The sequence below is a fragment of the Nannospalax galili genome, unplaced genomic scaffold (assembly GCF_000622305.1).
Source record: "Nannospalax galili isolate Female #2095 unplaced genomic scaffold, S.galili_v1.0 scaffold307, whole genome shotgun sequence".
Lineage (NCBI taxonomy): Eukaryota > Metazoa > Chordata > Mammalia > Rodentia > Spalacidae > Nannospalax > Nannospalax galili.
This window is the reverse complement of record NW_008359625.1, coordinates 5,554,848-5,570,728: the sequence shown is the minus strand read 5'-3', so window position 1 is coordinate 5,570,728 and position 15,881 is coordinate 5,554,848. Positions and strand designations below refer to the sequence as shown.

The 15,881-nt window shown below is 42.4% G+C and overlaps 1 protein-coding gene across 3 annotated transcripts in view; it reads left to right on the top strand.

The window, feature by feature from the left end:
* Parp12 (poly(ADP-ribose) polymerase family member 12) overlaps nt 1-15,881 on the top strand; it is an 89,690-nt gene that overhangs the window by 31,156 nt on the left and 42,653 nt on the right. The window contains exons 7-12 of one of the 3 annotated variants that reach the window (XM_008823501.3): nt 1,728-1,869; nt 4,877-4,973; nt 10,296-10,371; nt 11,344-11,474; nt 12,436-12,587; nt 14,207-15,819. In XM_008823501.3, the coding sequence (XP_008821723.1) occupies nt 1,728-1,869; nt 4,877-4,973; nt 10,296-10,371; nt 11,344-11,474; nt 12,436-12,587; nt 14,207-14,532 (924 nt within the window). In that variant the 3' untranslated portion in view covers nt 14,533-15,819. Of the gene's footprint in view, nt 1-1,727; nt 1,870-4,876; nt 4,974-10,295; nt 10,372-11,343; nt 11,475-12,435; nt 12,593-14,206; nt 15,820-15,881 lie in introns of those variants that run through there. The other 2 variants (XM_029558854.1, XM_029558855.1) reach the window with 2 other exon arrangements.

The following is a 15,881-nucleotide window of genomic DNA, read 5'->3' as shown; positions in this document are numbered from 1 at the left end:
TGCTAGGTGTTCTACATACCCTATTCTAATTATTTTTCCAACTTAGCATGTGTGGTATAGTTCTAGTGCATAATATAAGTATATTTAAATATAATTATTCATTTATTTATTCTTTACATCTGTGGTAACTGAGACTCAGAGTTTAAACGAATTTCCAAGCCAGCAGACTTGGGAGTTTATTAGTGTCTTTTCTGTTGCTGAAGGAGATTGGGTACTTTAAAAGTGGTATATTTAGCTCACAGGAGGCTGAAAGTCCAAGATCAGGCAGTCCCATCTATTTGGTCTCTGGTGAGGGCTCTCTTGGTTGGGTCACAATATGGTAGACAAGGAGAAAGGAAAGGAGCTGTGTGCCAAAAGGGCTAAGTAGGTGAATTATTTTGCCTTATAATAACTTACAAGACTGTTAACTCACTCCACAAGACCAGCATCAGTCTCTTCTTAAGGCAGTGCCCAGTGACTGAACCAATCCTCATTTGGCCCCACTTTTTTTTTTTTGATCTTTTTGAAGCAGTCTCCCTGCAGCCCCGGCTAGCCTTGAATTCATAGAGATCCTCCTGTCTCTGCCTCCCAAGTGCTAGGATTAAAGGTGTGTGCCACTATGCCCAGCTTGACCTCACTTCTTAAAGCTCCTACTCCATGGGACTGGAGAGATGGCTCAGCAGTTATGAGCACTGACTGCTCTTGCAGAGGACCTGGGTTTGATTCCCAGCACCCACATGGTGGCTACAAACTGTCCTTAACTCCAGTTCCAGGGGAATCTGAAGCCCTCTTCTGACCTCCGCGGCATTGCACGACACAGGTACACTCACATACATGCAGGCAATACATTCATACGCATAAAATAAAAAAAAAAAATCCTCCTACTCCTTAGCATTACCACACTGAGGATTAAGCTATCAGAGCTTATAAATTCTTGGGGGACAAACCATATCTAAGCCATAACAGAAATTCAGAATTTAAACTCAGGTGAGTCCAACCCTAAATATTAGATATTAGTAGGCAATTGTGGAGAAAACGAAAGGTTGAAATAAATAACTAAAAAAAAAAACAGAGGAGTCTTCCAAGGGACCAGAAAGAGAAAGCCACATAGAAAATAACTGAAGCCTGACTAAAGAATGGAGGGAATGAGAGCAGCCAGAGAAGTAGTGTTGCCTAACTGGTCAGTTAAGCAGTGTGGGAGAATTCCCTGTTGATATTTTACCATCATTTTCAACGTTTGTCATCCATTCTGAAAATTAAAAAAAAAAATTTTGTGTGTGTGTGTCTGTGTCTGTGTCTGTCTGTCTCTGTCTGTGGGTACATGCATGCCATAGCACACATGTGGCAGACAGAGGACAATTTGTGGCAGTTGGTTCTCTCCTATTATGTGTTCTAGGGATTGAACTCAAGTTGCCAGCCTTGGTGGCAAGTGCTTTTACCACTGAGCCATCCCACTGTCCTGAGGAATTTGAATACCCTTTTTTCCATTGCTTGTATTCCTGTTACCCTGCTCAGCAGGACCTGTACTTAACTCCCTTCTGTTTACCAGGAAAGCTTTACATGAGTCCTCTCCCTTCCTTCTATGCCTCCCTCCCTTCTAGTGTGCTCCCTGGTGCCTCCCTCTTCCCCTATAACAAGACCATTTCATTTGTCTTGAGCGTGTATAGAATATGGCTGGACTAGCCAGCATCTTTGCTCATCATCATAGGTTTTTGTCTCCATGAAGTCTTTGGGTTTCCCCCTTACAGGGCACAGCATACCCTGTGACTACCATCAACAGCAGTGATGTGGAAAAGGCCTACCTGGCATTCTGTGTCCCAGGGGCTGATGCCCAAGCAGCCACCTTGAAGTTCCAGGCTGGAAAGCACAACTACGAATTAGACTTCAAAGGTAAACCCCACCATCATGGGGCAGAGTCTGGCCTGTGTGGATTCAACTCTTCCATATTAACCTGGGGGCCTGGGCTGGTATAAGAAAGGAAGAAGGGTATGTTCATCTCAGAAAGCATATGGACCCATCAACAGATGATGCTGGCCTGCAGTGCCAAGGAGATATGCTTGGAGGATTTGAGGAGAGGGGGCCCCTTCTGAAACATGGTGGAACAGGGTCAGTGAGCACAGTATGGCTATTCTGAGGGCTGTGGGCAGCTCCTTTTGTATCTGTAGATTAACCTCAAATCCTGATGAGGCCCAAGTGGCTCTGTTATGCAGTGTCCCCTCATCGCTTCCTGCTGTGGCCTTGTACTTTGATGGGACATCAGTCAGTCTTAGCATGTTATAGGACACACTTTAATTAAAACTTCCTTCTTGTGGGGCTAGAGAGATGGCTCAGCAGTTAAAAGCACTGGCTGCTCTTGCAGAGGACCTGGGTTTGGTTCCCAGCACCCACATGGTTGTTAACAACTGTCTGTAACTCCAGTTCCAGGAGATCTGATGCCCTCTTCTGACCCCTGCAGGCATTGCAAGACATGGATGCACCTACATACATGCAGGCTGTATACTCATACATGTTAAAGAAAAAAAAGTTCTGTACTTGGGGTGTCTTGAAACTAGATCTCAGATGATTTTTCCCATTTAACCAACAGAAGCAGGTCAGGCACCCATTGGCCCATGGCTTCCGTGACTGATATGTAAGAATTTTTTACATTTTAGTCTTGCTATATAGTTTTTCTTATGCCATCTCCATTTTGGTTATCTATTTAGCTTTGCACAGTTCACCTTCCCCTGAATTTCACATTTTAGACTTGGCATCCTCTTGGAAGCCCAGCATGTTAAAGGGAATCAGAGGGCTTTCTTTCAGTGCAGTGTACTATCTTTGCTGTTTTGTGCACTTCATTCTGTGTGGAAGGCAGCAAAGTGCCTTCAGTGAATTGTCCTAAAAAACACTTGGCTGCTTGCTTTTGGCCAGTTATTTTTGGCTTATGGTTTTACAGCACTTGTGGTTTTGTTTAAGGGAGACTCCCTACCCCTTGTCTTGCCCCTAAGAAAAGTACCTTTTGTTCTCCAGGGGAAGACTTCTGCTGGAGGATGCCACCCTTGGTGCCACAGCTGACAGTCACATAATATTTGATGGTGTGTGGAAGAGCATAGGGAGAAAATAAAAGGCAGGATTGCCTTGAAGCCAGTTTATGCAGCTGTCATGCCTCTGACTGATGCTGACTACAGTATGAAATAGTTCCTTCAAATATGTGGAAAAGTCAGACACAACAATGTCAGTTGCACCTTTATAATTCTCAACTTGGACCTCAAGCCCTGAGGATATAGTGTACTCAGCACAAGGATGTAGAGGGGGCATACACACGTGTAGCTAGAAAAAGTGTGTTACAGTGGCCTGACCTAAACTCATTAGGCTGGCCATAGTTCATTTGTTGATTGATTTTTCTTTTTTGGTATTAGTAGTATTTACAAAAGAAAAAGAAGTGTTTGGCTTCACCTTCACAGTCTCTGCTAGTGATGTATAATTGAAAGCAAGAGTCTCAGACCATACTCTGCCACATATACTTGCTGGGTTTTTTTTAATTTTTTTATTTTTTGGTCTTTTTGAGACAGGGTCTCCCTGTAGCCCCAGCTGTCCTGGATTTACTATGGAGACCAGGCTGGCCTCGAACTCACAGAGATCCACCTACCTCTGCCTCCCGAGTGCTGGGATTAAAGGCGTGTGCCACCACGCCTGGCTACTTGCTGTTTAGTAGGAAACCAACCTTCAAAATACATATACAGCAGCCCAAATGACTTGTTCTGTAGGTTTGGGCAGACCATCTCTATCTTTTTTAAGGATTCTTCATGAAGGAATAACTCAAGGTGAAAGCCAGGCTATAGACAGGCAGAATTTCCTAAGGCAAGCTCATTTAGAGATGTAACCCAGTGTAAGTTAAGGAAACCACAAGGTAATTAGGGAAAAGGGCTTCCCCTTAGAAAAGGTGTCTAATACATACTTAGCCAGTGTATCTATTCTGGATAGCCTATTTTCACTAGTGAATGCTCATTTAAAATTCATTATAGATAGTTAATAGGCCAGGTGCACTAATGAGAAAGCATCAGTGGAAGGTTGAATGAATGATGATGACAGAAGGGTCACAGAGCTGGCGTGTGAATAATGAACTCCAGAAGGGGATGAGGATAGCTGTAGTATAAGGGATACACCTCAGAACCATGTAGTTTATGTTTAAAGACAGTGAGGGAAAGTTCAGACATCTATAACTTTTAATATTAAAACGTTCCTAAAATGAAAATAAAATTGGTTTTATATCTTTAAGTATGCAAAGTAGGACTTGATAGAGTTTTCCTAATAAGAAACATAACTTCTAGATATTTGTCATCTTTCAGTGGAAAGGCTGGGTACCTGTCCTTCATCCTTCGGATGAACTCGAGAGTCTTTGAGAGTAGGGAAAAAGTTATATTTATGAAAGACAGGGGTTTAAAAAGATTGATAAACACTAGTAATAGAGCCAATTTATTAAAAAATGTAAGAATAAAATTATTGTATTAACTATAAATCACATTAACTCACGATGTGATAATTTGGTCTCAGGCTGGGCTGGAGCTCTTTTATATCCAAGCTGGGAAAATTTGCTAGTAAAATAAAAGTTTAAATATGATTGGAATGAACAATTTAGAAGCACTCATGTATAGTTGATATGTCAATTACTAATCATTCCTCTATTCATTAAACTCAGCCTCCTAAGGATACCTTTTTTCTTTATGAATATTTGAAATGTGTAAAACTGCTTTATTTTTAAGACTGATTCTGGATTTTACATGTTTGGATTAGATGTCCAACCCATTTAATTTATGTTTATAAAACATTACTTTGTGTGTGTGTGTGTGTGTGTGTGTGTGTGTGTGTGTGTATGTATCTACAATATGTATGTTTTTTCATTGGTTATTTTTTTCCTCAGCTTTTGTGCAGAAAAATCTGGTCTATGGTACTGTCAGAAAGGTTCGTCGAAGACCCAAGTATGTGTCTCCCCAGGATGTGCAGATGAAGCAGTCCTGGTAAGTAGTATTTGCGGAGCTTGCCTGGTGTATGTTTTCAGTTGAGGTATTTTTTGCTTGCCTCTCTTAGACCTCAAGAAAGGACACTGACTGGCATGTGTGACTAGCATACTACTGTCATTCAAACCTACTAGTTAAGAATGTCTTCTTCAGACAAAGCGAGAATTAGCCTTGTGGATGAAAGCTTCATCACACAAAGGTACAAGGCTGCCTGTTGGGATGTACAAGGCTAGCTAGACTATGAAGCCAGTCCATCAGTTTGTCTTTGAATATAACAACTGAGTTGTTGACATGATTGTTTTTAAAATGATGAAGTAGTAAAACAATGATGGAATTATACTAATAAAAAAACTTATGTATTTCATTCTTGAATATCATGGAATTCCAAAATACCGAAACCATTATTATTGTCCTTAATAAAACAGCAGCTTTATTTCCAGGTTGGGTTTCTTTACATCACAGGATGACGGCTGTGAGCCTCTAGTTGAGTTCATAGGCTTGGGAGTACATAAGGAAGGAATGAAGATTTCTGCAGTTGGTGGGAAATTCTTGAGCTTGACACTGATCAGATCTCCTTTGAAGCAAGTGTCTTAGGCTTAGGCAGGTGTGATGAGACTGGAGCTAGCCAGGATAGGGAAGACATCCCATGGTTTCCCTTATAGTTTGAGTTTGCCACAGCCAATGTTGGGACTTTAAACTAACAGTGGTGTTAGATGCTTATAGCTTTATTAGCCTGAGAAGTCAGGCTCACTGCTGTTTTATGGGAGGGAGTATCTCTGTTGGGTCTCTGAAGACTTCAGCGATGAATATCATTGATTGTGCTTGTGAAAAAGAAATTCTTTCATTTAAGAAAGAATTTGTTGGGGCTAGAGAGATGACTCAGTGGTTAAGAGCACTGGTTGTTCTTACAGAGGACCCGGGTTTGGTTCCCAGCACCTACATGTCAGCTAACAACTGTCTGTAACTCCAGTTTCAGGAGATCCAACACCCTCTTCTTCTGACCTCTACATTGCACAGCATGGGTGCACTTACATACATGCAGGCAATATACTCATACATATAAAATTTTTAAAAATATTATTTTTATTTTATGTGTATGAGTGCTATGCCTGCATGTAGGTAAATGCACCTGTGTCATGCAGTGCTCGTGGAGGACAGAAGAGGCTGTCGGATCCACTGGAACTAGAGTTACAGACAGTTGTTAGCTGCCATGTGGGTGCTAGGATTCGAACCTGGGTCTTCTGTAAGAGCAGTGTTCTTAACCGTTGAGCCATCTCTCCAGCCCCCAAAGTTAAAAACTTTTAATAAAGTCTACTCCGTGGTTTGTATCTGTGTTATCTCTACCCTGCTTCCACTGTAGTAACCATTTTCATTTGCTTCTCATTTTTATTATGCTTATCTTTGCAAAAAATAAAAATATGTCTACATATACACAAAACTATTTGCCTATTAGGAAAATTATTTTTCTTCCATAAAAAGTAACCTACTATGTATATTATTCTGCACCTTTAAAAAATACTTAAACATAGATCCTGGTAACTATCTCTGTTCAAGTCATTGAAATCTTCCTAAATCTACTGCTTATGTGGTTCTCTGTTTTGTGTATATAGCATAGTTTATTTAATTTGTCTCCTTCTGATGTTTGTGTTTTCAGTGTTTTGCTATTACAAAGTATAATGCCACAAAGAAGCATTTGGTGTATGTGCTGTTCCAAATTTGGAGGTTGATTGTCAGGTTAGAGTCCTAGAAGGTAAATCAAGTTCCTTTTCACGATCTTGGACCATCACAGCTGCCCAGCAAGATTTGTGGTTTGCAGGTTTCCCTTGGGCTTGCTGCCAGTGACTCAGTAAGCCCTGTACTTCTTCTGAGCTCATGGTGTGCTTGCTGTGCTTTCTCTTTTGAGTGAGATTGAACATTTTTCCCTAAAATATCCATGCCAGTTCTCCCACTCCCATTTTTTCTGCTGTGTTCTTTTTTTAAATTTAAATTTTGTTTATTATTACTGTGTGTGTATGTGTGGTTTTGTGTGTGAGTGCAGGCCTGCATATGCTAAGGTGCATGCATGGAAGTCAGAGTTTTGGGGTTTTGGAAGTTGGTGCTGTCCTTCCACTGTGGGAGCTGGGGATCCAAACTCATGACCTCATGGTTTATGGCAAGTACTTTACCAGATGAGCTCTCTTCTCAGCCCTGAGAGCTTTTTATCTGATAGGCCCTCTTAGCCCTTGGCTGCTTCTCTAAGTTTCAGATACTGTCTCTTGGCTTTTATTTGCTTTATTACTTTGCTTATACGGTATTTTTATTACAGAGTTATCTTCTATTTTACTTTTTTGGTTAAATAACCAGTCTCTTTGGTATCATTTCTGGGTTTAGTTAATGGTTGATTCTGGTAGCCCTACAACTAGAAGTAATGTTTTATTCTTTCCCTGGTACAGAGCCTACCCTAAGCAAAAGTTAAAGTCATCTGTCTCTTTGATGAGACTCAGTCTCTAGTGTCATCATTTTAATTTAGTTTGTTGTTCTGTTTTGTTTTGTTTTAAATATTTTATTCTTTGTTTTATGCTTACAAATGTGTTGCCTGCATGTATGGGAGTGCACCCATGTCCTGCAATGCAGAGGAAATCAGAAGAGGGATTCGGATTCCCTTGGAACTGGAGTTAAGGACAGTTCATAGCCGCCATGTGGGTGCTGGGAATTGAACCCAGGTCCTCTGCAAGAGCAGTCAGTGCTCTTAACTGCTGAGCCATCTCTCCAGCCCCTCTAATTTAGTTTTTAGGAGGCTATAACTAGACATATGCTTAGCATGTGCAAGTCGAGGTCCTGGGTTTGATTCCTAGCACCACAAAAAGGTTATTATTTTGATCAAATATGAAATAAGGTATGAGTGATTCAGCCCTCCGTGGGCTGAGTGTCCTGCTCTTGCAGATGATGTGCCTAATTCTTCCCTTTGTGACAGTAGCTGGTTGTCAGTAACCCTAGCAGCAAAGGCTGTTAGGCCTCTATTAACCACACCTTAATTTCTAGGAGTACGAGATAACATTATTTTGTACTGTGAATGCTTCATTAAAATTACTCCCATTTGGGGCTGGAGAGATGGCTCAGCAGTTAAGAACACTGACTGCTCTTGCAGAGGACCTGGGTTCAATTCCCAGCACCTACATGGCGGCTATGAACCATCCTTAACTCCAGTTCCAGGGGACTCCGAAGCCCTCCTCTGACCTCTGCGGCATTGCATGACATGGGTGCACTCACATACATACAAGCAATACACTCATACACATAAAATAAAAATAATAAATAAAAAAATTTAAAAGTCACTCACATTTTAGCTGCTTTTTTTGTCCTTTCAAATTCCTTAGATAAACTTCTGATGGAAGACGACTGTTTCTGGTTTGTCTAAATGTCTTTATTTTGCCCTTAAGATGCTTTCACTGGTTATAGACTCTTAGTCTGTGTTGCTTTGTCTCGGAACACTGAAGATAGCACTCTTCTGTCTTCTGCTTCCCATTTTGCTTTTGACAAGTTGCTCTTGGTTTAAGTAGCACTTTTTGATGGCTATCACACTTTTTTTTTTTTTTTCCTGTAGCCAATTTTAAAGGCCTCTTATCTTGGAGTTTGTACCTCACTCTGAAGTGCCTAGGTATATGTTTGTATTTATTTTGCCTGTGATTCTTCGGGCTTCTTAAAGCTGTGCCCAGCACATCTCATCAGTTCTGTGGTCTCCTTCCTGTCTGCTGCTTCCCTTAGGTTCTGACTTCATTCCCACTGGGCCTTTTCGCCATTCTCTGCATCTCAGCTTCTTTCCTATTCCCATCTCATCTGCTCTGGGCCACTTTCTGAATTCTTTATCCCATGTGTTTTTCAGCTCACTTCACTCTTCAGATGTTTCAATCTGCTAATTAGCCTGTCCACTGAGTGTTTACTGTGAAAGATTCTACTCTACTTTTCTAGACTGTCTACTGGGTTCTTTTTCAGACTTTCTGGGTCTTTTATGGTTTTCCTACATACGTATTCAAGTTCTCTTTATGCGTAAGAATGATTGCTATTTTATAATCTGCCTGATAATTTTATCATTATAAGTCTTTATTGGTCTGCTTTTTGTTGATGATTATTGGTAGGTCCTTGCTTAGTTATTTTTAAACTGTGACATTTTCCTAGGAAGGTTATTTGTGGGATTTCTTTGAGGTTTGGGATGAAGGGACATGTCCCATGCCAACAGAAACAGAAGGTAGATGTGTTGTTGGAAGGACAGTGGATTCTGCAATTTAAAGGGAATGAGTTGGATTATAGTTTTACGGTGCTGCTCCTAAGACCTTTGAATCATGTGTCTTCTAGTGCTGTTTTCATAGTAGCTTCTTAAATTTATTATATATATTTTTTTTTTTTTTTGGTCTTGAGACAGGGTCTCCCTGTAGCCCCAGCTGTCCTGGAACTCACTATGTAGACCAGGGTGGCCTTGAAGTCACAGAGATCCATCTGCGTCTGCCTCCCCAATGCTGGGATTAAAGGAGTGCGCCACCACACCTGGCCGTTTATATTTTTAGAAAGATAGTATACTGCCTATGTTATATGACACCCTGTAATTTAGCCCACTAATATTTTTGCAAAGAAGAATGTATTTAAGGACAAATAATAGACTATAAATATCAACTAATATTTCTGTTACCAAATAGGTTTTGGCACCAATGTTAAACAGTTTTAAAATATTTTTAGGCTGGGCGTGGTGGTGCATGCCTTTAGAGCAGAGGCAGGTGGATCTCTGAGTTCGCCTGGTCTCCATAGCGAATCTAGGCCAGTGATGAACTCCTTTAATCCCAGCACTTGGGAGGCAGAGGAAGGTGGATTTCTGTGCGTTCAAGGCCAACCTGGTCTACATAGTGAGTTCCAGGCCAGCTGGGGCTACGGGGAGACCCTGTCTCAAAAAGACCAAAAAAATAAAAATAAAAATAGATAAATAAAACAAATTTTTTTAATATGTCAAGTACATATCTTTAAAGCTTAAAGTCTTTGGTGCTCTTTAAATTTCAAGATTGGGATAAAGGCTGTGTATTCTTTGTGCTTGTGTGTTCTACCCTTTCTGTGTGGTAATGGGACACAGGTTGAGAGGTGCATCTCTCACAGCTGATAATTTTTGGTTTGGCCACATAGGCAAGGTGAAAGTGCTCTTGTGTGGTGGATACTGTGACATGCTTCCTTGCCGTCTACCTACTTTTAAAATGTTATGCTGAGTCTCAGACTGATTATATTAGTGAGTAGAGATCACCTGTGATAGATTTGCTTATGTCTAAGGATTAAATGTCTAAGTGGTTTTGTTTACTTTTGTAGCAATGCCAAATTTCAAGGCCTAAAGAGCATCCCAGACTACTGGGACCATGCAGCCCTGCCAGACCTGGGATTTAAGGTATGAGATTCTCACACCCTGGAGCTGGAAAGGAGGGGTTTTATAGAGATGGGTGTGTGTGCAGCGATTGCTCTATGCAGCTGTGTCTTATGGGGACATGACCACAGAGAGGTGTTTTCTTTCTTTGTTTTTGCAGATTTTGGGGTATTAAGGCCAGATGACCATCTATGGAATAATATGGCTCCTGGGGAAAGGTGGTAGTGTGAACGGGGAGGGGAAGATAAGCTGTGAAATTTTCTAGGAAGGGCAGAAATAAGGAGCTTCCAAGCTGGGCTTGGCTAGTAAATCTGTTTCAGTAAGTAATAAAAAGGAACCAGGGCAAGATTTGATGTGATGAGGGACATTAGAGTGGGGAAAACACTAGACACACAGTAGACCAGACAGTTTAGTAGTTCAGTTGGGTCCTACTTTCTGGTTACTGTGGTAAGCAGTATAATACTCTATCCTGAATAATATCCCTTACGGCCCCATCAGTGTGGAGCACCTTGGCTGATTGTTAGTGCTTGGCATTTGCCAATTGTTGCAAACAGACTTTTCCAACATGACAAACCCTGTCCTGGAAGGACTCCTATCATAGAGTACTACACACAAAGAGTAGCAAGGCAGGCAGCATGTGAAGGGCTGGAGAAGTTCACATTCTTTTTTTTTGATAACAGCCTTTGTAGGCCCACGTGGTCCACCTCTTTGTCTTTGGCTTGTGTGGGATACGAAAGAGAAACATCCTGGGGTCACATAGGATGGCTGGCTTAGGCACCACTTGCCTGTCATTTGGGCTGTTTTCAAAGCAAACAAGAGGAAATAAATATATTTGTAAACATCCCACATTGGAGAGACCACATCTCAGGGAAAGGGGAGATGGGTATCACTCTTTGGCTTTATTCTGTAGTTATAGAGGTTCCCAGTGACATCAGGAACAGTTTGTGTATATGAACCATATGACAATAACATAGGAAAAATATTTTCCCCTTGTAGAAGATTGTCCTCAGTTCTTCCTCGGAAGAGTACCAGAAGGTCTGGAACCTCTTCAACCGTACACTGCCTTTCTACTTTGTTCAGAAGATCGAGCGGATCCAGAACTTGGGCCTGTGGGAAGTCTACCAATGGTATATTGGGGTTGGCTATTGGCTGATAGCTCTGTCACTTACTCTGCTAGCTGTTTACCAACATGTCCTGGATCTCCAGGACAGTCAGATACTGTAGCATGTTCATCCAGTGCTGCTGTGTGCCACGAGCTGTCTACACTCTTCTTTAAGGCTGTGTGATGGAGTAACCCCTTGTAAAGGTAAAGAAACTAAAGCTTCCCTAGCATAGGTCCTGTTCTCATCCTGGCTAGTAGCAAAGCCAGACCCCACTCTTGCCCATTCTACCTTCCTGGAGATCTGTGAGATAGAGCTAAACTCTTCACCCACATTGTCAGCCCCAGGAATGTAAAGCTGTGGCCAGAGAGCAGGAGCCACGTTGAATGTGTATGTGGAGGGTGGGTACAGCCTGTTCTTGGTCACCCAGCATTTCTTCATGTGGGGTGGAAATTTGCCATGGATCTCTACAGTGGGCTAGGGCTAGCTGACCTATCCCTATGTGGGTCTGGGGCAATATTGTTGCACTTCACAGTAATACTCTGTCATGGTGAGAGGGGAGGGTGGGCTCTGAGGGTGCCCCCCCCAAGACTTTTCTCCACTTTGTAGCTTTCCAGGCCCAGCTTCACTCAGGGCAGGTGGAGGAAGGACCCATGCCTGCTTTTCAAGAACTGCTCTGCTCTGGAGCCTATTGCTATGGAAGGGAAGCTTTTCCTCTGATCTTCTACCAGGCCCTGCCATACCTTCTGTCCTATTCTCTAACCTGTGGCTAGATCCTCCAGGGTCTGGCTGGGGCAGCCCATAGCCCTCATTTTCTGGTTATATAATAATAATTCTTCCTTCTTCTTCCTCTTCCTCTTCCTTCTCTTCTTCTTCCTCTACTTTTCCTCCTCCTCCTCTTCTACAAAATGCATTTTTATGGATCCAGGAAGCTGAACTTGATGGTTAGCACTCTTTTCCCTCAACATGCATGTTTCTACCATTCTAGGCAAAAAGGGCAGATGCAGAAGCGAAATGGGGGGAAGGAAGTAGATGAGAGACAGCTGTTCCATGGTACCAGCAGCAACTTCGTGGATGCCATCTGCCAGCAGAACTTTGACTGGCGGGTCTGTGGTCTTCATGGTACATCCTATGGCAAGGGTAAGGTGAGGGTGGCCTCTTTTGGTGGCTAGGAAACTGCTTGAAAACAGACAGAGGGTACTGAAGAGCCTGTCTATGCCAGTGACAAGTGACCTTCAAGCCTCTGGGGGTGCAATGTCACCCTGAGCTGGCAGTGTCCTGGCTATTACTCAGCAGTGCTTAGTCAGGAGCTCAGCTAAGGTGTGGCAGGGCAGTCCTGCCTCACAGAGATTTGCTTCCCTGTAGAAAGAAGGGAAGTGGGAGGTAGTGACAGTTGAAAGAGGAGAGGGACACCTTTAACCCTGATGAACTCCCCAGACTGCCTTAATGATGGCCTTAGAATAGAAACCTGGAAACCTCCTAATGTATGAGTTTTCTCAGTTTTTGATCTCTTGATTATTTAAAAAACTTTACTTGATAGTAATTTTAAAGTTATAGAAAGAAATGCAAGGAAAACATGTATGTGGGGGCTGGAGAAATGTCTCAGTTGTTAAAAGTATGAGCTGCTCTTCCAAAAGATATGGGTTCAGTTCTCAACACCCTCATGGCAGCTAACAACAGTCCATAACTCCAGTTCTGGGGGATTCAGCACCCTCTTTTGGTCTCCACAGGCATTGTACATATGTGGTACACTTACATACATGCAGGCAAAACACTCATATACATAAAAATAAATTTTTAAAAATTAAAAATGTAGGCTGGGCATGGTGGCACACACCTTTAGTCCCAGCACTTGGGAGGCAGAGGCAGGCAGATCTCTGGGAGTTCTAGGCCAGCCTGGTCTCCATAGTGAGTTCCAGGCCAGCTGGGGCTGCAGGGAGATCCTGTCTCAAAAAGACAAAAAAAAAGTATGTTTATATATATTATACATGTGCATACATATGTAATGTATATACACATACATATATGTATAACGACTCCTGCATAAATTATACCTATATTCATCCATTTTAACATCTTGCCTTGTTGACTTTTATCACTTATTTTCTGAACCATTTGCAAGCATATATGGTAACCTTTCACCCTTCAACACTTACTGAGAAAAAGAAGAGGACTTCGCCTATAGCCACATTGTGGTAACTAAATTTAGAAAATTCAATAACCTGTAGTTCTTACTCTAACTCCATGAACTACCTGTATGTTAGTTTCAGTCTGACATGGTAGTTGTGGGATCAGGATAGACAGAAGCTGGTGATAGATTTGTGAACCCCATTTGGAGGAGGCCGCTTCTGTTCTAACTCAGGTTCCCATTTGACAAGCATTTTTCTACGTGTTGGTCTGCTTATACCCATAGAGTGGCTCAGTGAAAGAGATGTTACACTTTCCATGCTAACCCACTGAGGTTGGGCAGGACCACCTCATCTCATACATGGGCAAATTGAAGTCTAAGACTAAATAGCAACAGGCTCAGAGATCTTTGTTTTTGTTGGATTTAGAACTAAGAGTAGTTTCTGAGTTAGGTGACCCCTTGGATGCCCTGCCACATGGGGAGAGAGGTTGTTGATAACTTCCATGCATGAAGGCAATAGTGGAGAACTGGAGAAGGGGATGTGGTATTGAAAGAGCAGAGACTGCTGGCATCACCCATTGCCAGGATTTGTCCTTCTAGTGTCCAGTGGAGCCTGTGTGTGTCATTTCAGGGAGCTACTTTGCCCGAGATGCTGCCTATTCCCACCACTACAGCAAATCCGACACACATTCCCACATGATGTTCCTGGCCCGGGTGCTGGTGGGAGACTTCGTCAGGGGCAATGCTGCTTTCGTCCGCCCTCCAGCCAAGGAAGGCCAGAGAAATGCCTTCTATGACAGTTGTGTGAACAGTGTGTCCGACCCAACCATCTTTGTAGTTTTTGAGAAGCACCAGGTCTACCCCGAGTACCTCATCCAGTACTCTACCTCCTCTAAGCCCCTGCCTGGCCCATCCATCTTTGTTGCCTTGAGTTCCTTGTTCACCAGCCGGCAATGAGCATGAACAGGATGTGTTAGGCCTTTTTGGCATATCCATCTTGGTGGAACTGTTGGGGATTCTTTTTAAAGCAAAACTTTTAATGAACTCTTGTTTAATGTTAGCTTCTCAATGAAGTTGCACTTTTTTTTCTCCCTTAGTGCTGGGGGTGGAACCCAAGGCCTTGTGCTTGTACTCTACCACTCTAGGCTCTACCACTGAGCTACACCCCAGCCCTTTTAAAATTGTTTTTATTTTGAGACAGGGTTTTGCTAAGTTACCTAGGCTTGCCCTGAACTCAAGATCATCCTGCCTCAGCCTCCTGAGTAGCTGGGATTACAGGCCTGTGTGACCAGGCCTGACTTGAAGTTACATTCTTAATCCCTTGCTCATAACATTTTTAACTTTTAGGTCCCTTTCAGGTTGGCTTGTGGCCTCATCATAGTGATTTTGGTGAGCCCAAGTTTGCATTTTAATAATGTTAGCATTGTATTTTTTACTCTTTGCTGACTTTGCCATTATTGATACCAAGCACAGTTTCTATGCATAGTTTTATGGATTTGTTTTAATTGTTAAGAATCTGTCTCTAAAGCAGGTCTGTTTGGGGGTGGTTTTGTTTCCAGTTTGCTTTTTTTTTTGTTTTTGTCAGAGTAGCATAGTGACCATATGGGGAGGATACCACAGGGCAGACCTAAGGCATTACTGTCACTTCTGCCCACTGTTCTGGTACTAACCCAGACAGCTCTTGGTGACTGATCCTGGGCTCTGGTACTAGTTGGCTTGTGCTGTATTATCAAAACCAATAGCTACTTTGGTGATGTCAAGTACCTGCCAGTTTTCCCTTGTTCTGGTGGGAGTTAGCATGCAGAGGAAGCACAGCACCCCCAACCCCAACAGGATACATGGATAAGTGCCCCCAGGAGTATTGGGTTTGGGCCTTTGAGTGCCTTTACCTGCATCCCTTAAGCACACTGGACATGCTTCAAGTGTGGTTTTTATGTCCCAATGAGATTGACTACCTGTGCTGCAAATGTCATATAAGAGTACGGAAATAAAAACTATCTGAAGTAGATAAAGGCTGGTGCTCATTTTTCAGTCTGTTTAAAGAGTGCCAGATAGGTACCAGGCCCTTTCCTGTTATTAGAATTATCTTGGTCATTTAGGCTAATATAGCAAAATATCATTAATGTGTGGCTTGTATTAAATAGTAGGCATTCATCATTCAAGGTTCTGGAGACTGAGAAGTCCAAGGTCCCTGCCTATAGATTCAGGGTCCCATAAGGGCTCATTCCTCATAGGTAGCCATCTTCTCACTCTAACTTTGGTGGTAGAAGGGGGTCAAGTCTCTGTCTCTCTCTCTGTCTCTCTCT